The sequence below is a fragment of the Tamandua tetradactyla genome, chromosome 6 (assembly GCF_023851605.1).
Source record: "Tamandua tetradactyla isolate mTamTet1 chromosome 6, mTamTet1.pri, whole genome shotgun sequence".
Classification (NCBI taxonomy): Eukaryota; Metazoa; Chordata; class Mammalia; order Pilosa; family Myrmecophagidae; genus Tamandua; species Tamandua tetradactyla.
Window position 1 is genome coordinate 97,148,913 of NC_135332.1, and position 25,103 is coordinate 97,174,015.

Here is a 25,103-nt window from a genome sequence, read left to right on the forward strand (position 1 = left end):
CACAAATCACACAGCACTTTTTCCAAACAAACTAAATTATCTCATAGGATAGTTCTGGGATATTAGCAATAGGAAAGACTGTCACCCAAGAGACTGTTTTCATTTCAGGATTCTACAAATCCCAGGTCTGTGAGCCCTTAAGGAAAGTGAGGCAAAAAGAGATAGCTTCTTTAAAAGTACACCAAGTACAAAATGTGGTAGAGCTATGATGCTGTGTACGTCCAAGAAATGTGAGCTTTTTAGAAAGACTTTGGCTAACATTAACACTTCAGCACCTTTTTAGTGAATTCATTTAAAAAGCATAACTAAGAAGAGGTAATAAACTTCACTTAACTCATTTAAGAGGGTTCTAAATTGGAACATTAAGAAAGTACCTACTTCCCGGTACATGCCCATGCAAATAATAAATAAATAAATAAAGTACCTACTATGTCACTGCATAATTCTCTTAAAGTGTAAATTTAATAAATATCCAATTAAAGAATATTTACTTCAAAAGGTGCCTTCCTGGACTTCCGGAGAAGATGGCGGCTTAGTAAGACGCGCGGATCTTAGTTTCTTCTCCAGGACAGCTACTAGGGGAGTAGAAACGATATAGAACAGCGCCCAAAGCCACAACAGAGATAAAAAAGACAGCGTACCCCATCCTGGAACAGCTGGCTGGCTGAGAGAAGCCGCTCGGGTGAGATCGCCGAGGCGCGCGGGCTTCACCGGGCGGGGCGGCAAGCGGCCGGAGTAACTCCCTTCCCCCTTCCCGGGCTGGCTGGGAGAATTGGAGAGGCGGTCCCCTGAAACCGCGGCGGCTGGCGCCCACACCACGCGTGGCCCCCCGAACCAACTGAAAGAATTGGATCGGAAATCCCCAGGCCGCGGAGAACGGTGACGGGCGGGGGAGGCCCCTTCCAAACCCGTGACTCCCCGGGAACGTGCACTCTCCCGGGCGGGCCGCTGCCGCTGGCGCCCTCCCGCCACGCTTGTCGCCCGGGCCAACTAGGAAATTCAGACGGGCGCTTTCCCGGGCTGCGGCGGCCAGCAACCCTCCCTGCGTTCGGACCCCGGGCCGGCTAGAACTCTTCCAAGCCGCTTCGGCTAGTGAACCTCCCGGAAGGCGAGAGTTTTCCAAAGTTAAAGGTCCCACAGCACCTTTTACTGGTGGGACCCGCAGACAAACGTGTGCCACGAGCGCCACCTACTGGGCAGGATAAGAAAAACAGAACCCAGAGATTTCACAGAAAAATCTTACAAACTTTTGGATCCAATACCCAGGGAAATCTGTCTAAATGCGCAGACGCCAACAGAAGATAACGGATCACGCTCAAATAATTGAAAATATGGCCCAGTCAAAGGAACAAACCAATAGTTCAAATGAGATACAGGAGCTGAGACAACTAAAGCTGAATATACGAACAGAAATGGAAAAACTCTTCAAAAATGAAATCGATAAATTGAGGGAGGACATGAAGAAGACATGGGCTGAACATAAAGAAGAAATAGAAAAACTGAAAAAACAAATCACAGAACTTATGGAAGTGAAGGACAAAGTAGAAAAGATAGAAAAAACAATGGATACCTACAATGATAGATTCAAAGAGACAGAAGATAGAATTAGTGATTTGGAGGATGGAACATCTGAATTCCAAAAACAAACAGAAACTATCGGGAAAAGAATGGAAAAATTTGAACAGGGTATCAGGGAACTCAAGGACAATATGAACCACACAAATATACGTGTTGTGGGTGTCCCAGAAGGAGAAGAGAAGGGAAAAGGAGGAGAAAAACTAATGGAAGAAATTTTCACTGAAAATTTCCCAACTCTTATGAAAGACCTAAAATTACAGATCCAAGAAGTGCAGCGCACCCCAAAGAGATTAGACCCAAATAGGCGTTCTCCAAGACACTTACTAGTTAGAATGTCAGAGGTCAAAGAGAAAGAGAGGATCTTGAAAGCAGCAAGAGAAAAACAATCCATCACATACAAGGGAAACCCAATAAGACTATGTGTAGATTTCTCAGCAGAAACCATGGAGGCTAGAAGACAGTGGGATGATATATTTAAATTACTAAAAGAGAAAAACTGCCAACCAAGACTCCTATATCCAGCAAAATTGTCCTTCAAAAATGAGGGAGAAATTAAAACATTCTCAGACAAAAAGTCACTGAGAGAATTTGTGACGAAGAGACCAGCTCTGCAAGAAATACTAAAGGGAGCACTAGAGTCAGATACAAAAAGACAGAAGAGAGAGGTATGGAGAAGAGTGTAGAAAGAAGGAAAGTCAGATATGATATATATAATACAAAAGGCAAAATGGTAGAGGAAAATATTATCCAAACAATAATAACACTAAATGTTAATGGACTGAATTCCCCAATCAAAAGACAGAGAATGGCAGAATGGATTAAAAAACAGGATCCTTCTATATGCTGTCTACAGGAAACACATCTTAGACCCAACGATAAACATAGGTTGAAAGTGAAAGGTTGGGAAAAGATATTTCACGCAAATAACAACCAGAAAATAGCAGGAGTGGCTATACTAATATCCAACAAGTTAGATTTCAAATGTAAAACAGTTAAAAGAGACAAAGAAGGACACTATCTACTAATAAAAGGAACAATTAAACAAGAAGACATAACAATCATAAATATTTACGCACCGAACCAGAATGCCCCAAAATACGTGAGGAATACACTGCAAACACTGAAAAAGGAAATAGACACAAATACCATAATAGTTGGAGACTTCAATTCCCCACTCTCATCAATGGACAGAACATCTAGACAGAGGATCAATAAAGAAATAGAGAATCTGAATATTACTATAAAGGAGCTAGACTTAACAGACATTTATAGGACATTACATCCCACAACAGCAGGATACACCTTTTTCTCAAGTGCTCATGGATCATTCTCAAAGATAGACCATATGCTGGGTCACAAAGCAAGTCTTAACAAATTTAAAAAGATTGAAATCATACACAACACTTTCTCGGATCATAAAGGAATGAAGTTGGAAATCAATAATAGGTGGAATGCCAGAAAATTCACAAATACGTGGAGGTTCAACAACACACTCTTAAACAACGAGTGGGTCAAAGAAGAAATTGCAAGAGAAATTAGTAAATACCTCGAGGCAAATGAAAATGAAAACACAACATATCAAAACTTATGGGATGCAGCAAAGGCAGTGCTAAGAGGGAAATGTATTGCCCTAAATGCCTATATCAGAAAAGAAGAGAAGGCAAAAATGCAGGAATTAACTGTTCACTTGGAAGAACTGGAGAAAGAACAGCAAACTAATCCCAAAGCAAGCAAAAGGAAAGAAATAACAAAGATTAGAGCAGAAATAAATGAAATTGAAAACATGAAAACAATAGAGAAAATCAATAAGACCAGAAGTTGGTTCTATGAGAAAATCAATAAGATTGATGGGCCCTTATCAAGATTAACAAAAAGAAGAAGAGAGAGGATGCAAATAAATAAGATCAGAAATGGAAGAGGAGACATAACTACTGACCTCACAGAAATAAAGGAGGTAATAACAGGATACTATGAACAACTTTACGCTAATAACTACAACAATTTAGATGAAATGGACGGGTTCCTGGAAAGACATGAACAACCAACTTTGACACAAGAAGAAATAGATGACCTCAACAAACCAATCACAAGTAAAGAAATTGAATTAGTCATTCAAAAGCTTCCTAAAAAGAAAAGTCCAGGACCAGATGACTTCAGATGTGAATTCTACCAAACGTTCCAGAAAGAATTAGTACCAATTCTCTTCAAACTCTTCAAAAAAATCGAAGCGGAGGGAAAACTACCTAATTCATTCTATGAAGCCAACATCACCCTCATACCAAAACCAGGCAAAGATATTACAAAAAAAAGAAAACTACAGACCAATCTCTCTAATGAATACAGATGCAAAAATCCTCAATAAAATTCTAGTAAATCGTATCCAACAACACATTAAAAGAATTATACATCATGACCAAGTAGGATTCATCCCAGGTATGCAAGGATGGTTCAACATAAGAAAATCAATTAATGTAATACACCATATCAACAAATCAAAGCAGAAAAATCACATGATCATCTCAATTGATGCAGAGAAGGCATTTGACAAGATTCAACATCCTTTCCTGTTGAAAACACTTCAAAAGATAGGAATACTAGGGAACTTCCTTAAAATGATAGAGGGAATATATGAAAAACCCACAGCTAATATCATCCTCAATGGGGAAAAATTGAAAACTTTCCCCCTAAGATCAGGAAAAAGACAAGGATGTCCACTATCACCACTATTATTCAACATTGTGTTGGAGGTTCTAGCCAGAGCAATTAGACAAGAAAAAGAAATACAAGGCATCAAAATTGGAAAGGAAGAAGTAAAACTACCACTGTTTGCAGACGATATGATACTATACGTCGAAAACCCGGAAAAATCCACAACAAAACTACTAGAGCTAATAAATGAGTACAGCAAAGTAGCAGGTTACAAGATCAACATTCAAAAATCTGTAGCATTTCTACACACTAGCAATGAACAAGTGGAGGGGGAAATCAAGAAATGAATCCCATTTACAATTGCAACTAAAAGAATAAAATACCTAGGAATAAATTTAACTAAAGAGACAAAAAAAACCTATATAAAGAAAACTACAAAAAACTGCTAAAAGAAATCACAGAATACCTAAATAGATGGAAGGGCATACCATGTTCATGGATTGGAAGACTAAATATAGTTAAGATGTCAATCCTACCTAAATTGATTTACAGATTCAATGCAATACCAATCAAAATCCCAACAACTTATTTTTCAGAAATAGAAAAACCAATAAGCAAATTTATCTGGAAGGGCAGGGTGCCCCGAATTCCTAAAAACATCTTGAGGAAAAAAAACGAAGCTGGAGGTCTCACACTGCCGGACTTTAAGGCATATTATGAAGCCACAGTGGTCAAAACAGCATGGTATTGGCATAAAGATAGATATATCGACCAATGGAATCGAACAGAGTGCTCAGATATAGACCCTCTCATCTATGGACATTTGATCTTTGATAAGGCAGTCAAGCCAACTCACCTGGGACAGAGCAGTCTCTTCAATAAATGGTGCCTAGAGAACTGGATATCCATATGCAAAAGAATGAAAGAAGACCCATCTCTCACACCCTATACAAAAGTTAACTCAAAATGGATCAAAGATCTAAACATTAGGTCTAAGACCATAAAACAGTTAGAGGAAAATGTTGGGAGATATCTTATGGATCTTACAACTGGAGGCGGTTTTATGGACCTTAAACCTAAAGCAAGAACACTGAAGAAGGAAATAAATAAATGGGAGCGCCTCAAAATTAAACACTTTTGTGCATCAAAGAACTTCATCAAGAAAGTAGAAAGACAGCCTACACAATGGGAGACAATATTTGGAAATGATATATCAGATAAAGGTCTAGTATCCAGAATTTATAAAGAGATTGTTCATCTCAACAACAAAAAGGACAGCCAACCCAATTACAAAATGGGAAAAAGACTTGAACAGACACCTCTCAGAAGAGGAAATACAAATGGCCAAAAGGCACATGAAGAGATGCTCAATGTCCCTGGCCATTAGAGAAATGCAAATCAAAACCACAATGAGATATCATCTCACACCCACCAGAATGGCCATTATCAACAAAACAGAAAATGACAAGTGCTGGAGAGGATGTGGTGAAAGAGGCACACTTATCCACTGTTGGTGGGAATGTCAAAAGGTGCAACCAGTGTGGAAGGCAGTTTGGCGGTTCCTCAAAAAGCTGAATATAGAATTGTCATACGACCCAGCAATACCATTGCTGGGAATCTACTCAAAGGACTTAAGGGCAAAGACACAAACGGACATTTGCACACCAATGTTTATAGCAGCATTATTTACAATTGCAAAGAGATGGAAACAGCCGAAATCTCCATCAACAGAAGAGTGGCTAAACAAACTGTGGTATATACATACGATGGAATACTATGCAGCTTTAAGACAGGATAAACTTATGAAGCATGTAATAACATGGATGGACCTAGAGAACATTATGCTGAGTGAGTCTAGCCAAAAACTAAAGGACAAATACTGTATGGTCCCACTGATGTGAACAGACATTCGAGAATAAATTTGGAATATGTCATTGGTAACAGAGTCCAGCAGGAGGTAGAAACAGGGTAAGATATTGGGCAATTGGAGTTGAAGGGATACAGACTGTGCAACAGGACTAGATACAGAAACTCAAAAATGGACAGCACAATAATACCTAACTGTAAAGTAATCTTGTTAAAACACTGAATGAAGCTGCATCTGAGCTATTGGTTTTTGTTTTGTTTTGTTTTGACTTTACTATTATTACTTTTATTTTTGTCTCTATATTAACATTCTATATCTTTTTCGGTTATGTTGCTAGTTCTTCTAAACCGATGCAAATGTACTAAGAATTGATGATCATGCATCTATGTGATGATGTTAAGAATTACTGATTGCATATGTAGAATGGTATGATTTCTAAATGTTGGGTTAATTTCTTTTTTTCCGTTAATTAAAAAAAAAAAAAAAGAGAAGGGGTAATTGGAGCTGAAGGGATACAGACTGTACAACGGGACTGGATATAAAAACTCAGAAATGGACAGCACAATACTACCCAATTGTAATGCAATTATGTTAAAACACTGAATGAAGCTGCATGTGAGGTATAGGGTTTTTTTTTTCTTTCTATTAATGTTTTAATTCTTATTCTGTTGTCTTTTTATTTCTTTTTCTAAATCGATGCAAATGTACTAAGAAATGATGAATATGCAACTATGTGATGTTATTAAGAATTACTGATTGTACATGTAGAATGGAATGATTTCTAATTGTTTTGTTAATTCTTTTTTTAATTAATAAAAAAAACAAGCTACCTCCAAAAAAAAAAAAACAAAAAAAAAGGTGCCTTCCTTAAGATAGTGGACTTATCATCACTTGTTTTGGTGGAGTCCTCAGATTTTCAATACTGACTAAAATTTGTCAACTTAATTCCTTCACCTAAAAGATTTTTCCCCATCAAGATACAACATACATAAAGGAAAATAAGAAAATAATTCAAATAATTAAATCCCTTAGTTGAGTAAATTAAGTTTGCTTAATTTTTATTTAATTCATTTCTAGCCACTAAACAGACCATTCTACTGAAGCTTATTTGATTACTAAAGCACACGAGAAGCTGCTGAAATTCAATATGCCACACTAGCATAAATGTAACTACCTCACCCATAGAAAGAGAAATGAGAGAAAGCATTTAAAAACAAAACAAGCAAATTCATTTTTCTCCACTTCTCATTACTAGCCAAGCCTTCTATTTTAGACATCTAAGTGAAATTCTTCAAAATCCCATAAAGACATCAATTTATCTAAGAAGTTTTTCTTAACCAAACAAAACCAAAACAGACACTTAACCCAGTAGACCCTTACAACTTAGTCACAGGAATCTATGTATGAAATTTGCATTTTATTTTATATCTAATGATGAAATGCATCGATTCAGTTATCCTTCAGTGGTTTTATTTTCTTTACTGTCAAAAAACGCATTATTCCTAACATTTACTGAAGCTGGTACTTTGCAATAATCTAAGATGCCTATTAAAACGGCATCTCCAAAACCAATTATAATTAAGTGATACAAAGTATCCAGAAAAACAGAGTTCACACAGTGTGAAAATCCCTCTAAGTAGTAAAGGAGGAGTAACTTTAGACTGGGAGACCCCTGAGTCACTCAGGCGATGGTGCGCCAACAGCTATAGAAAATTCTTCTGTACTTAAAATGGATTCTGGTATTTTTTAAAGTGCAGTTATATTTGTTTGAAAAATCCACTAAATATATGACACAAAAGACAATTTCAAATGTTCACCCACTAAAAATGCTCTAAAAGTAATGTGGAAAATTCCAGGTACCCAGAGAGAAATTACCATTTTCTAAATTAATCCTGGAAATGTTAACATGTTTGTTAAAAACCATTTGGAATGTTTTAGTAATGTGATTATTAATAGTATAAGATTGAAACAGACAATATGGGTTTTTCCTATCAATTTAGTTCATAAGTGACTATTTTAATCACTGTACTTATAGCTATACACTTAGAGAATAACTAAAATATTCCAAGCAGAATGTTAACATCAGAAAACAAAGCAATGTTCACTCAGGCACTTGGCTTTTTGGGTTCATCCAATTATTTTAATTTACCTGTACATAAACGATCAGAGAGGGTAACACTCTCATAATGTATTATTCTGTTTGAATAAAAGATTGGGAAAGACTCTAGAAACACTAATAGAAAATTCTGCATGAGATCCTCTACCTACACAAGTCAGTGTCTCTTCCCTGAAGTCCTGAGCTGTCCATATGCACAAATGCTGCTTCTGAATTACAGGTTGATTACATTTAAAATCACTCTGTAGGAGAAAAACGATGACATTGCATGATGTTAAATTATAAGTATAATTTAGGTGTTATTCACAAAATTTCTCTACAGTAAGTTATCATTGCTTCTATATTTTGCCAAATGTATAAATAAATTTATAAATAAAAATCCAGCAGTGCTCAAAAGAACAAGGTTTGTGGCAGGAATGCAACAGGGAGCTTGAGGAAGTCAGAGGTGTATGTGCTATGAAGGGCAGGGCTGACCTGGCAAAGAGGACTCTTGAGCCAAGGAAGCCCAGGATAGTGACAGCTGTCCCCGCTGCCACCTCACTCCCCGCCCCTACCTCGGTTAGGGTTATCTGTAATCCAGATTATACCATGTAAACATAGATGTTCAAATGGAAGGAGAGAAACACAGGCTATTCTAAGACTGCCATTCACTGAAATCAATCATAAAACTGTCAAAAATAATTACATCAGTATTTTCATGAAGTTACATTACTAAAATACTTACATAAATTCAAACCTATCTCTACATTACTAAAATATTTAATATTTAACTCCTAAAACTGAATCCAAATCAAATCATAGTCAGACAAGTTCTATGATTTCCTAAGTATCCAATTTACACTTCAAATGTAATTTTTAAAAATTATGCTTTAAAAGAAGTTCCCAGAAGTAAAAAATAAATGTTAAGTTTACTACATTAAAAATTATGGCACTAGGAACAAGGCAACATCAAAGATCTAGAAGTCATTTAGGGTAGAAAAGTAAAGAAATAAATTGCTATTATTTGAGCAATTTTCATTCTCTTGCAGAAAGAGCCAGGGAAATTTATTAGTCCAACAAAATATATTAAGTTACCTGTGAATTCTAACTTCCTTCATATAAAAATTTATTTATAAAGAAAGCATGGGAATATACTGATACTAAGCTTCTTCATTAAATGCAAATGAGATTTGTCATAATTAAAAGATTAAAGTTAAAATAAGTTGACATATAATTAGAAAGAGTGGCGGGGGGAAAGGATGTTCTTTCATCAGCTAGTCAATAAAGAATGAATGCACATAAAGCAGTTTCTGGCTATAAAAGGACTTACTTCTCCTTTTGTAATCATAAATGTACTACTCTTGTAATCATAAATGTATTACATAAGTATTAAGTACTATGTACAACAGAAAATGTAATATGAGATTTAGTCAAGTTCTTCAAATCAAGAGAAATATTCTAGTTTTAAATATTTCACCCTCAATGCATGATCATCTGAACAACACAAATTCTCAACCATAAAATTGTCTCAATTGGCACAGGGAAATGGTCAACATCCTATTTCATACATGTCTGGTCTTTCATATCAGGAAGATACAATTAAAAAAAAATCTCAAAACTCCACAATAAGTTTCAAGAGAGGGAGAACAATTAAAATGAAATTCTATTTTATTAACAAAAATTATACTTCATCATTCCTTTGTTCAAAAACAGAGAATAAAACTGTTTCACAGAAACTTTAGAAAAACATTTGGCAATAAGCCCACTGGTTGCAATAGCTTCAAATGCTATTAAATGTTAACACTCTTCAATTTAATTTCATAGAAGAGACAATAAACAAATTAAGACATATCAAATTACTAAGTAATTCATTTATGTTCAAAGATACAGTTTCAAGAAAAGCAAAACAAGGAGGGAAACCCAATGGACTATTCTATGTTTTAGTGGTAGACCTAATTTTCTCCCCCCTGCTATTTGAACAAAAAGCATTTTGGAATGCTCTTTGCATTGATCCCATTTTCTTGCACTGAAGATATGAAAAAAAGTGAAAATATTTTCAGTCCACAACTGGTAGTTCTGAAATCTACCCCAAATCTGTCTGCTCATCGTTATCTCCACCTTCTTCATTCTAGTCTAAACCGCCAACCATCTTTGCCTGGGCCACCATGAGAGCCCACTAAATGGTCTTTTTGCTTTCATTGCTCCCTCTCCTCCCCTCCCCCTACAATTCAGCCTCCACAACGTAGCCAGAATGATGTTATTAACAAATATATCAAATCTTATCATTTCCCCATTTAAGAACCTTTTAATGGCTTTTAACTCATAAAATTAAAGTCAAACAAAGCCCTACATAATGGGATCTCCGCTTACCCCTCCTAGCTCATCTTTTTTCCACACAGGCCCTGTTTTCTGTCAATTCTGAGTTTCTCAACCTCGGCACAAACAACACTTTGCTATGGAGGGCTGTCCTGTGTATCGTACAGTGGATGTTTAGCAGCATCTCTGGCTCCTACCAACATGATGCCAGTAGCACGACCTACCACCCCCAAGTGTTGACAACTAAACACACCTTAGACACTGCTTTCAAGCCAAGCTCATGTTTGCTTTGTGGACTTTTCACTTCTCATTCCCCCACCTGAAATGTCTATCCCCATAACCAGGTAGCATGGGCTGGCTCACTCTCATCACCACTGACTCAGTTCAGCTGTTTGGGCCTTCTCTAATCATCATATATAAAGCTGTCCCACTTCCATGAAATCCATGGCCCAGCACTCAAAATAACAGTATACTAAGTGCTCAAAAAGCACTTGTCGAAAGAACACATAACTTACATTACTTATGAGAAAAGTACTTATATGGCAAGACCATAATATGTTCTATGAGGCCATAGCAACATTCCTGAACAGTCTCCTATACTATATCTGCCTGAATCTTCAAATCTCTTTCTAATACACCTTTAATTCTTTCCTTTGGAAGTCCTAGTAGCATTAATGTCTGCTACAGGTAACACATATTTATTTATTATTTCCTGACAAAAACATCCATCACCAGTGCACCCTTTGAGGGCTGTGGAATAGAGGCACTGAACTGTTTAGAAGAGCACCGAAAGACTGAACCTCCGACCCATGAGTCCTGGTTGTCACGTCCAGCCCAGCAAAGGCGCACCAGCACATCTAAGCAGTTACTCTTTAGTTTTATCTTGTTTTAAGAGGGTGCCAAAAGGTCAGTAATTTTGATTGAAAGATAAAAACGAGAGAAAATCGTGACTACTTTATTTCAAAAATAGAAAGCTAGAATGCATGAAATATGAGTGGTGAATCTGAATTGAACAACCAGTTTTTAGGTGAACAGGTAAAATCCATTCAGACTAACCACATGCTGAATAATGAAAGAACTGTAAAGTTCTGTGGGATTCAGTAGCTAACTGCATGCCATTCAACTCCAAAGAAGATTAATTCACTTATGCCACAAGAGGTCCTTTGTTACATCTAAAGTTGTTTTTGATATTAGTACTCTGAACACGCAATTCTTGAGAACATTAATATGATCCATCTTTTTAAAAACTATCATGCCATTGTTCTGAATTAGCAAACTACATTTCTAGGTTCTTACTCAGAAGTCACTGACTTTAAAAGCTATCACTCATCAGAGCACTAGAAGAGAGCTTCTGGCATCGTCTCCAACAGGCAACAACAAGGGTGCAGTGGTGGGGTGGCAGGTAAGGAGAGGCTGACACCTACCAGTTGTGTACCATCAGCTTCTGCACAGCCAGCAGAGCATTGTAGCGGACCTGCTGGTCCTCATGGTGCATGTGGTTCATTACCAGCTGCTTCCCACCAAGTTGCTCGATCACCCTACAGAGCAAGAGAGACACATGACACCACGGTTAGGCTCTAACTTGCAGGGTCAGGAAGCAGGAGATTAAGACACATGTCAAGGAAGGTTAAAGAAAATCTACAATACAGGTAAGTAATCTATACACATAGTTCTTTGTACATTATTTCCTCTGATTCTGAGATAAAAAGCATTCAAATATTTTTTTGTTTCAAATTCCTATCTATAAATCCAACTGACATTCTCATTTCCTGATCCAGAAAAATACCAACTGGATACTTACAGACTGTAGTATTCCAGACTACAAAGTTTCCAGGTGGCTGAGCATTAAATTCTTTGTTACCTGTATTTCTGGCTTGCATAAAGTAAGTACAAGGAACACCATTAAATATCTGCAATAATATAGCATCAGTATTAACCCCTCATTTGCCCAGCTCTGTATTAGATACAGGCTTAGAGGCTGACAGTGGGGACCTAGGGCTAAAAGGCACCAACGGAAGCACTCTTAATTTCCTGAAAAATTACTGGTGTCAAAGTATCCACGAAACAGGTGGGAGGACTGTTATCTTCACTGGCACAGTGATGGCTATTGCTGCTGTTGCTGCACCCCACACGCCCTCAAAAAATCCACTAATACAGAAGCAAAAGCAAAAGAAAAATGGCTATTTACTTCATGAAAGGAAAGCAGGAGGGTCTGTCTTTGAAAGGGTGTACCTAGGGCCAGGCTGTGGAGGGAAAACTCCAACATGACAGTACAAATTTCATTGCTCATTCTTTGTCCACCACTACTGTCAGGAGATGATGTCACTCCTGCAGCTGGTTACAAGTGACATGATGCCAAGGCCCTGGTGGCGAAGTGGGAAACCCTCCAGGATCAGTGGGAATTGCATGGGTGGGGGCAGGGTGAGAGTGAGGCTTTTAACTGTTTATCTTTCATGCTTCATTTTATAAAACAATATAATAACAACCAAATGTGAATTGAGTGCTTGTTATATGCCAGGCACTGTGCTTTAACAGTGTTACTTTATTTAATATACTAGCTCTACTATTTACACAGAGATGCTATAATAGGCAAGCAGTTTAACCTAATGAATTCCTCCCTGCCAAATATGAGAACATCAACTCTTCACACTGTTGCTGCCAAGACTGAAGGACAACACAGGACTGTACCGTACACACACAGTGAAGCCCCACTGTACACATGGACTACAGTTAATACTACAGTTATAAATATGGTCTTTCATGAATTATAACAAATGTATCACGCTAATACATGGTGTTAAAAAATAGGGCGGTACATGGGAACTCTGTATTTTATGCATGACTTTTCTGAAAACTTACAATTCTCTAATAAATAAATAAATAAAAAGACTGAAGGACATAAAGCCCACATGGACTAGACCTTGGAGAAGGGTAAGTGAACGTGTGCTGCCACGGTGGTAATGTGCTGATGATACAGGGGCTGTTCCCTGCAATCCATTCTTCTCACTGGAGTCAAAGTGATCTCTCCAAAAGCTGAGTATCATTTTCCGTGCTTAAAACAAGACAGTGACTTTCCACTGCTCTTAAGGAAAAGACCATGTCCTTTCAAACGGCCAACAAGGCCATTCACAGCCTGCCTTGAGCCCTCCCTTCTAGTGTCACTGAACTTAGCCACACTCCCCTCGCTCTTGGCCTACTTTCAGTTCCTCCAGCCTCAGGGCCTTTTCACTTGCTGTTTTTCTCCCCCAGCCCTCTTGAGGTAACCGCTAGTCATCTGTCAGGTCTGGGCTCACTTACTATGTGCTGAGGGAAGCCTTCCCCAAACTACATCTTCACTATCCCCCGATATATACCCTTTTCAATGCACTTGTTTTGTTTCTCCCCTTCATTGTATTCATTTAGCTTACAATTTTATGCCTGAGTGGTTGTTCAGAAGGTTTGAATTTGTCTTTACCATTATACAAGAAGTTTTTCAGCACCCAAAATTATATGCAGCTTTGCTCACCCATATAATCCCCAGGGAACAAGACAGAAGATACTCATCAAATATTTATTAAATGAATGCGCTATTCAACCACTAAAATCCATGTTGCTAGGTGTATTTAATGACAGCATTAATTCCTAAAGCAGATTATAAAATAATAATCAAAGGCTTTCCTCAATTTATAACAGAATATGCTACAAGTCCCAAGCAAAGACTCCTTGTGAATAGGCTTAGACTGATGGCTATACATTATATACACATGTAATACATGCCTCAGTTCCAACGGAGATGCCATGTCAACAGGTATCAGAGACAAAAGTGAATTTGTGAGAAAATACCACATGCAGAATGTATAAAGAACTACAGCAATTCTTAGCCCCCGCTGGGGCTCAGTCTTAAAATAGAAAAGGAGCCCAGAGGTGACCCTCCCTACGGTGGTTGAGAAGAAGAGTAGTGGCAGCATCTAGGCCCATGCCCACGGTGATGACATGCAGAGAAAGATGTGTCTGCCTTGCACTTGGCAAGACCCTGGCTGGTGCTCAGCAAATGCCTGAGAAGTCTCAGCCAGCTGCCACAGCAGGGGAAAAGTTGCTGTGCCGGGATCCGCCCAGATTTGCAGAGTTTGGGGCAAAGGAGTTTGAGTATTACTGTGGATCAGATGAAACACAAGAGGCTTACCCCAACCCATGCAGAGTTGCAGATGCATGGCCCAGAGAAGGCACTTTGAATGAACACAGAAAAGGACTCCCAAGAGAAAGTACCAGCTTCAAACATGTACTGGTGTGAAAGAATACCAAGACAGCATGAGCAAGCAAGAAGCCCTGCTATTCCCTCTCACCTCCTCCTTCCCCACTGGCTAGCTCCAGGGAGACTGTAGCCAGCTAGCTGAGAAAAAGCCAAGCCACAAAAAGAACAGGGTCATAGGTTCTCATGGGCCAAGGGCATATGGTGTAACAGAAGAGAAATCTTATTTTTAATACACAGAGATTTACCAGGGCTATAAGCAAAGAAGTAGCAGAAAAGTAATGAGACCCACCCAGGTTTTCTCAGCCAGAGGCAAGGGAAGATCATCAGTGAATAAATTTTGAAGGGATACTGTGGAAAAGAAAAGCAATTATGCTCAGATTTCATTTACAAATTGCTCATTTACCCACCAACCTCGGGTAAGTGTGCCTGTATCTACTATGATGGCATCATCAAGCTGGCTTCTTTGCCATGCAGTTCCTTCTCCCATGGACCATCTGCACTATACCAAGTTAACCCTTGTTCTCTCCACCCCTCATTCACCAATCCCCAGAGTCACCTCTGTGATGGGCATGCGGAAGGCCCCTGAAGCCCACCCCTTTCCTTCTCCTTCCCATGGTCCACTGCTGGGGCTCAGTATCAGGAAGGCCATTTGCCTACTGAATACAAACCCCATACTCAAAACTGCCTTTGTCAGTAATGGTTTATCAGTAGGGGCTCTAATTTAGTTTCTCTATTATCTCATCATGTTTTCCAAATATTTGACAATTCAGGCAGTTATTTACTGGGACCCTTCTGAATATCTCAAATACATGGAAATATAGGAATAAACATGCACTGTCAGAAAAGCGCCTGATGATGTGTAAAATATGACTGAGGAAAGAATGCCATTACATGCCATTAACAGCAATAAGAGTCATCACATGAACACTTTGTCTATGTGTTGGACACTGTGCTAAATGCTTTATGCTTTACCTCAATCACTACAATGACAAAATACTGCCTGGCACTTTTTAAATCACTGGTTTTCTTGACATTTTAAACACTTCCCCATTATATCATCCCATCATTTTACTGCCAGCCAAGAAAATTTTGAAGAGCTTCGAAATTATGCAAAGCACTTTCTCTAAGCATAATGGAATAAAGCTGGAAATCAGTAACAGGAAGAAGACTAGAAAATGCATAAATTAATGGAGGTGAAAAAGTACACTCTTAACGTGGGCCACGGTGGTTCAGCAGGCAGTGTTCTCACCTGCCATGCCAGAGACCCAGGTTAGATTCCTGGTGCCTGCCCATGCAAAAGAAAACACACACACACACACACACACACACACTTTTAAACAACCAGTGGTCCAAAGAAGAAATTGGCAAAGAAATCTAAATATCTCGAGATGAATGAAAATGAGAACAGAACATGCCAAAACCTATTGACACGAAGGCAGTGCTGAGAGGGAAACTTATAGCCCTAAATGCCTACATTAAAAAGAAAGACAGAAAACCTACTTAGGACAATAGGTTTATGATCTCATATCAAACAGAATTTACAAAATAAGATTTTATTCAAAACCATAAAGGAAAGAAATGATACACTTAATTATATTAATTGCATTAGTGATACATATAATTACTTGATTAATAACATCATGGTTTTAGACATGTTAAATTTTAAAATGTCTATTCATTAAAAAAGATAATGAAGAAAGTGAGAAGGTGTGCCACAAATCAGAAGATATGCCACCCATTTTTAAAAAAGGAGAACTAAAATCAAGGACCGACCTGCATACCTGCAGGAACTAGGAAAAGAACAGCAAACTAATCCCAAAGTAAGCAGAAAGAAAGAAAAAACAAAGATTGGAGCAGAAATAATGAAACTGAGAACAAAAACCAAAAGTTGATTCTTTGAGAAGATCAGCAAAATTAACAAGCTGTTAGCTAGACTGACAAAGAAAAAAAGACAGGAGATGCAAACAAATGAAATCAGAAATGAGAGGGAGGATATTATTACTGACCCTACAGAAATTAAAAGATCATAAGAGGATACTATGATTACTGTATGTCAACAAACAAGGCAACTCAGCTGAAATGGACAATTTCCTAGAAACACATGAACAACCCACACTGACTCCAGAACAACCAATCACCAGTGAGAAGATTGAAACAGTCATCAACAGTCATCAAAAACCTCTCAACACAGAGTTCTCACCTGCCATGCCGGAGACCTGGGTTTGATTTCCAGTGCCTGCCCATGCAAAATACAAAAACAAACACAAACAAACAAACAAACAAACTCCCAACAAAGAAAAGCCCAGGATCAGATGACTTCACAGGTGAATTCTACCAATCATTCCAAGAAGAATTAATACCAATCCAGCTCATACTTTCCAGAAAATTGAAGAGACTGGAACACTACTTAATTCATTTTATGAAGCCAATATAACTCTAATATCAAAGCCAGATAAAGATATGACAAGAAAGGAAAATTACAGACCAATTTCTCTAATGAATATAGATACAAAAATCCTCCACAAAATAATTGCAAGTCAAATCCAATATCACATTAAAAGAATTGTACACCATGGCCAAGTGGGTTTCATCCCAGGTATGCAAAGGGAGTTCAAGAGGAGAAAAGCAAGCAACGTAATACACCACATTAACGAATTGAAGGAAAGGAACCACATGATCATCTTGGATGACTCATAAAAGGCATCTGACAAAATCCAGCATACCTTCTTGATAAAAACACTTTGAAAGACAGGAATAGAAAGAAACTTCATCAGAATGATAAAGGGCAAGTATGATAATCCCACAGCTAACACCATACTCAATGGTGGAAGACTGAAAGGGTTCCCTCTAAGATGAGAACAAGACCAGGATGTTCACTGTCACCACTGTTATTCTATATTGTATTAAAAGTTCTAGCTAGGGTAATTAAGCAAGAAAAAGAAATAAAAGGCATCCGAATTGGAAGGAAAATTAAAACTTTCATTATTTGCAAATAATATGATCCTATACCTAGAAAATCCTAAAATATTTACAACAAAGCTATTAGACCTAATAAATGAATTCAACAAAGTGGAAGTATAAGACCAAAAAGCAAAAATCAGTAGTGTTTCTGTCTAGCAATGCACAATCTGAGGAGGAAATCAGAAAAAAAATTTCATTTCCAAAGCAACCAAAAGAATCAAATACCTAGAAATAAACCTGACCAAGGATTTAAAGGACCGGCATTGCTAAAAGAAATCAAAGAAGACCTAAATAAATTGAAGGACATTCTGTGTTCTTGGATTAAAGACTAAATATTGTTAAGAGGTCAAATCTACCCAAACTGATTTACAGATTCAATGCAACTCAATCAAAATTCCAACAACTTACTTTGCAGAAGTGGAAAAGCCAATTACCAAACTTATTTGGAAGGATAAGGGATCCCAAATAGCCAAAAACATCTTGATAAAGAAAAATGAAGTTGGAGGAATAAGTCAGACACAAAAGAACAAATATTGTATGACCTCACTACTGTGAACTAAACATAACTGGCAAACTCATGGTGTTGATACCTAGAACACAGACAGAATAAAGAGCAGAGAATGGGGAGCTGATGCTTAACTTGTGCAGAATATGTAAAAAAAAAAAAAAAAAAGTTGACTGGAAATGGATGAATGTGATGGCAGCACATTACAGGAGTGTAATTAACAGGAATGAAATGTAGGTGTACTTGTAGTTAAAAGGGAAAGTTTTGAATTATGTATGTCATTTAAGCCAGAGGATGAAACATGGGACTGTATAACAGTGAATCTGTTTAGGGTAAAATGTTCTAGAATTGATTGTGGGGATGAACGGACAACTGTGACTATACTAGAAGATACTAACTGTACACTTTATATGGATTGTACGGTATGTGAATTTATCTCAATAAAACTGCTTTAAGAGAAAAGCTGAGGCAATTGCAAGTTCAGCATTAAACACTTAGAATATCACAATGCATGATTAACACAAGTACAATCCTGGCAAGAACATTTAAGGAATGCACCAGCTGGTGAACAGAGAAATGTAATTTTAGAGCAAACTTAAATATCCTAAAAAGCACAGCACTACTTTTGTTTGATTTAAAAGTCTTTTTTCCTTTAACATTGATCTAAATGATTCATATGAGTTTACATAAAATATCCTGATGAGGATTCTATTAGCATTCTACTCATATCTGTTTGGAGACTAATAAAATTATATTACATGATACATATCATGATTCTCAACCAAAAAAAAAATTAAATGAACATATGTAAAGTCAACAGTACTGCTTTTTTCCCCAGAGAAATATTTTATAAATAACAGAAATGAAAACAGCAAAAGCAATTCTGAACGGTGATTTGGAAGTCTATACGGTGTGCTCCAGGATAAGTTATACTGTCCTTTCCTACAAATACATGGTCCTGGTCTGACTGGTATGCAGAGAGAATCCTCTAAATTCTTTGTGTCGTCCATTTAGGAGCATTGGCCCTCTCACCTGAAAGCAGAGGATCGCTAATCTGCAATGGCCACAACCCAGCCATTGTGTTGGTCACAGTGTCTAGTGTCCAGTGAGACACCAAGGACCAAACGGGTCACAAGGTCACAGAACAGAGGCCTTCTCTCATCCACTGCTCTTTATGGTGATGTAAGGCACCACCATAAGGTCTACGCAGACCCTCTCTCCATGACCTCCTGTCATTTTCTGTCTTCTGCACAAGGCAGCTGGGCCCAGGATTACCTCAGAGCATTTCCCTGCCTGTTAGTCCACAGACCTGACCTTTAAAGCAGGAGAAAATGACATTACTAGAGGAGGCAGACATAGCAGGCTGGTGGCCTTTTCTGATCAACAGCAATCTGGGGCCTAAAAGCCTAGGGGAAAAGCCACTATCCACATGGTCCAGCCACACGTACTAGAACCCAGATGGAAGCTGGGAGCCAAACCTGATTAATAATCATACTTGGCCTTGTTTTGGGTTCCTCTGCACATATAGTTCCCTCAGGGACCTGACTGGAAAAACAGGTTAGGCTGCTTGGTCAAAACAGAATTAAAACATTACTAGATTCCCTACCCAAATACTGCTACCTATATATTATATTAATAACATCCCTAATTGAAGCATCCTATTCCATCTATACTTGGCCAAATAATTTACTCTATTAGGGGACAAAACTGTAATATATCTATTCTGTGGAAGACAGATAGTGATTAGTGCCATCCCTGCTTCAACTTGTGTGTGCATCTGTGTATTTAAAAAAAAAAATGTCAATAACTTAAGCTAATAATCATTAAATAGCTCATTTGGGGGAAAATCTGAAATATTAAAATTACTGAAACTGACATTAAAATGTAAATGGGGTAGGGCAGGCAATGGTGGCGCACTGACAAAGTTCTCGCCTGCATGCCAGAGATCCGAGTTTAATTCCCCGCGCTTGCTCGTGCCAAAAAAAAAAAAAAAGTAAATGGGGTAATTACAAGTATACTTTTCATATTTTAACATCAAAGATAATAAAAATATTAAATGGATAGATGCATCCTATATTAAACCAGAAGACTCCATCAAATATTACATAGGGCAAGTACATTAGAAATGAAAGGATATTAAATAAAAACAAAGAAAATATTTGTGACAGTATATAGATGATGAATGAAAGCTATTTATTCAAAATATAAGTCAAAACAGATTTTGGTATTTAGGTATACTTTAAGCTTTACCTTAAAGCACACCAGGGCCACAAAGAATAACTCTACCCAACATTCCTAGAGAGCTTTTCCATATATGTGCACTTATCAATTATCCGCCTATGTGCAATGCTAAATTTTTAAAGAACATATTAAGTCAAACATATGAAAAGTCCATTCTCACTTAGGAAATTATTCAGTAGCTGAAACCCTTTCTAACTCACCATTTAATTCAACTAAAGCCACAACAACAGTAGTCTCCACGTACTAAATTTCCAGGTGAGTGGTGCTGTGCTAAGTGCCACGAGCCTTTTCCCTAACCCCAATATTAAGCCTCCAAAAGGTAAGTCAGTTTTTTTTTTCATTGCTCAATATATTCTTAAAGTTTTAAACTGAGAATATTTCATGTACTTGGATAGTTCTTGTATGTCAAACAGGAAATAAGGAAACTGTTTCACGGCATGGTTTCAAATAGTAGTAGTAGCAGCAGCAGTCTTGTCCAAGCCTGCAGCTATTTAAGAGCCTTTCTAAAGGAAAAGCGTTCTTGATAGGTTTGCAGTACCACAGATACATTAGCTCAGTGTCCAACTATGCCTAATAACACTCAAGATTTCCCAACATCTTTACAGGCTAAAGTACAGAAGCTGTAAGAGAGAAACTACAATATTCCTTTAATAAATATTTTCCCCAAAATGGATAAAAGATATGGATGGGCATTCCATAAAAAAAAAAAAACTTTACAAATGACTAGTATACACATGGAGACTTCAATTTTATTAGCAATTTAAGAAACAGAAATAAAAACAATCTCAATTTTCTTGGTAAAGTGTAAACTCATAAAATCTATCTGGTCAGTCACAGTAGTAGGCAAATAGTTGTAATTACCTGTATCAGGGGAGACAACAAGACCATATTCCCTAAGAGTGCCTCTGGGCGGAGACTGCCTCCCTTTAAGGCCAGAAGTTTCAATCAGCAAAATCATCATCACAAACTTTTTTTCTGGCATGGGCAGGCACCAGGAAATGAACCCAGGTCTCCAGCATGGCAGGAGAGATCTCTATAGTCACAAACTTTTAACTCAAAGGAGTTATTTGGTTTCGGTAGCCATAAAAGTAGAGGTCAAGCTACCCCAAGCTAGATAGCCTCCAAAGCAGCTGTTGATCTGGGCCCTCCCCAAAGGCTGCTGACAGGCAGACTGAGTGATATAAAGGACCAAGTAGAAAGCCCGTGTGAGGAAGCGGCCTTTTTTGAAACCCAAAGAGTCTGATACTTTGCAGGGGCGTGGGCCAGAGTCAAAGAGTCAGTAGTTTTTCCTTGAGTGCCACAGGGACCAAAGCATTGTGAATCAGCCTCCATGGCAGGGAAGTACCTGGACTTTGTAGGTGTTTATCAGCCAGCTCTGCTGGCAGAAATGTGATAGCCCCAGTCAGGTGAGGTTAGCCTGAGGCTTCTGCTTCCTCAATCAAGAGGACACCAGCTATACAGTGAAAGCTTTGGGCATCACAGGGTAGAGATGTGTATGCCAAATTCTGGCCATTCCAAAGGGCAATGGAAGTGATCCCTTACCAATTAGCAGGCTCTCCTCTTGCATTTACAAAGTGGGAAATGCAAGCATATGACATTTTTAATTCCTATATGCTTTCAGTTATAGAAGCAACAATAGCGCATTGCTTCTCTTCCCCTTGCAATTAGGAAACACAGGATCTACAGAGGAAATAACAGAAATAATCTGTAAACCCACAGACTAGAATGCCACTTCCACTGAATTGTTTCAAATAGCATTGTATGAATATTTATATCTAATAATTGAGATCATACTATGCTAAGATTATTGCACATTTATAACAAACATTTTCCAGTGTTTATAACCAACATTTTCCCATGTCATCAAAAATTCTCAATTTCATTATATGGCTGTACCACAGTCTTTATCTCATTACTACTGCATATTTCAGTTATTTTTAAAATTTTGCTATTATAAATAACACTACAAAAAATACTCAAATCTTTTAATGCTTTCTTATATATAGGGAGTGAAATGTGAATCTAATTTTTTTTTTCCCCAAAAAAACCCTTTTTCCTAACTTGCTCATTATCCATTTGTTTTTCAAACATCCTATAATATACTAATTCTTTTATGCACACACTACTTTGTAGCTGTCTGTACTTTTACCATCTGCCCTCGAAAGTGAACAGAGAATAAAGTCCTAGGCAAGACCAGTAACAAGGGTTTGCACTGCTCACTCAGAAACAAAACATCCTGTAGTTTGAAGATAGGGTGACTCATTATTACATGAAATAATTCTCTAACTTTCCTGAGGTACATGCCCATCTCCTGAGTAGTTTCCTAATGCTTCTTCCACTAGTATCACTCTCAATTATCCTCAAGAAGAACTCCAATTGTGAGCAGATGCATCCCTCCATGCCTAGAGGTTTACTACGTGGCATTTGGCATAGCTACCCATCTTGTCCAGCTCTGGGATATTTGGGGGCATTGCTCATCCCAGAAGATAAGCAAAAGAAACACTCAGAGGCCTGAATGAAAACTCTTCTCTATATGACCCCCTAACTTGGTTACATCTTAGCCCATTTCTACCGCAAGCCTAGTTCTCCACACGTCGTTCAATCCAGCAACTCAGCATCAGACTCACGTGACCTTCCACAGTCCTGGCAAATCCTGCTCCGCTATCATAACCATGGAGTCAGGGTTACCACCAAAGCCTACAAGTACAAAGCAACCTGAACCACCACAAATCCAGACATAGAAAAGAAAATAAAGATCAAAAGCAACATTTTCCGTAGACACTTTGGGAAGGGAGGTGTCATTCCTCTACTTGAAGGGCTAGATACCCATTTCCTTGACATTTTATGATATTTAAATACTTATATACATTAAGGGGCAAAAAACTCACGATGTAATTGTAGAATGTCAACGTTTAAAACTACAATGGGGCTCTTCAATTTTTCCTTACTTCCTAAGAAGTTTTGGTTAATACACTGTGGTAGTTAGATGCAGGTGTCAACTTGGCTAGGTGAAGGTGTCTAGTTCTATTCCTGTGGACATGAGCCAATGGCATATGAACCTCATCTGTTGTTGATTATATCTGCAGTTGGCTAGGAGGCATGCCTTCTGCAATGAATGATGTTTGATTTAATTGGCTGGTGCTAAAATGAGAGAGCTTAAGGCAGCACAGCCCAAGCAGCTCAGCATACCTCATCTCAGCACTCGCAGCTCAGCCCAGGCCTTTGGAGATACAGAAAGGAATTACCGCAGGGAAAATTATTGGAACCCAGAGGGCTGGAGAGAAGTCCAGCAGAGATTGCCCTATGCCTTCCCACATAAGAAAGAACCTTAGTTGAAAGTTAGCTGTATTTCCTCTGAAGAACTATATGCCAACTAAATAAATCCCCTTTTATTGAAAGCCAATCTGTCTCTGGTGTGTTGCATCCCTGCAGCTAGCAAACTAGAACATACATTTCGACACTTATTGGATAAATAAGATAAAGACTGTCATATCTTCCTTACAGATATCTTTTGTGAATATAAAATAATATTAATAAAGGCAGCTAACATGACTGAGTACGTAGTATGTGCCTATTGGCAGTGTTCTAAATACTGCACTTGTATTAATCCATCGTATTCTCAAGTCCACTTCATCAGGAAGGATTATTGTCATCCCATTTTTTAGATTAGGAAACAGCAAGCAGAATAGCAACATTTCAAACCAAGGTACTATGCATTCCCATTTTTCCAAAAACATAAAATAATCATTTTGGCCCATTTAATACTTTCCCCTTGATATAAAAATATTGGCACCTTTGATTTCTTATTTTTGCAAAATAAATCTGTCCATCTTTTCACTGTTAATGTATCTAAGTCACTGTAAATTATGTAATCAGCAACACTTCCTCTGTAAACCCTTGTCTCCTTCTATATCAAATTCTACTCTTTTCACTGCTTTGAAATATCTAATTCTATCACTATACAACCACTGCAACTTTTCTTTACAAGTTATATTTCCTTTCGTACTTTGTACCAGTTGAGATCAATAAGTATATCTAGTTCATCTCCGTAAACATAAATACTGAAAAGTAACAGTACTCACAAAATGGTACTATTTTTGTACCATTTTGTACCAACAGTACTGAATTAAACCACACAAACCCAAGAAAATCTTTAACATAAAATTTCCTATATAGGGCAGGCCACCGTGGCTCAGCAGGCAGAGTTCTCCCCTGCCATGCTGGAAACCCAGGTTCGATTCCCAGTGCCTACCCATGCAAAAAAAATTCCAATATAATCTCCTTTGGCTCCTAAACAAGTACATACAAGTGTACTAGTATTTTTACACTACTCATTTCAATTAGGTTTATCATAATTCCCAGTATTATGGTAATCTTCATTTACTCTGTTCCATCAGTTCCTGCTGAACGCCTCTACCTTAAATAGGCCCATTAGTTGGAATCCTATGTTGAAGAGTGGAAACTGGGTGAAGCTGACAGTCCCCTTACCGCTTGCCTCGTGGATAATGCCGCACATACTCGCCAACATCATGAGCAGCAACAGCTAAGACCTGGGGATCATCTGACACCTCCAGAAGCTTCGTCAAGATTCTAAAATAAATTAAAATCCAAGAGAGATTAATTTCTAGTTTTTCTGTAGAGCACAAGTAAAATGCAAATA

General features: G+C 37.9%; 1 protein-coding gene across 5 annotated transcripts in view; it reads right to left on the reverse strand.

Annotated features, from left to right (window-relative positions):
- Nucleotides 1–25,103, reverse strand: part of ATP6V1H (ATPase H+ transporting V1 subunit H) — a 152,435-nt gene that overhangs the window by 31,634 nt on the left and 95,698 nt on the right. For 4 of the 5 annotated variants that reach the window (XM_077166757.1, XM_077166756.1, XM_077166755.1 and 1 more), the window contains 2 exons: nucleotides 24,932–25,033; nucleotides 11,930–12,043 (listed from right to left, as the gene is read on the reverse strand). In XM_077166757.1, coding sequence (XP_077022872.1) covers nucleotides 11,930–12,043; nucleotides 24,932–25,033 — 216 coding nt within the window. Of the gene's footprint in view, nucleotides 1–8,362; nucleotides 8,453–11,929; nucleotides 12,044–24,931; nucleotides 25,034–25,103 lie in introns of all 5 variants that reach the window. The other variant, XR_013178172.1, reaches the window with a different exon arrangement.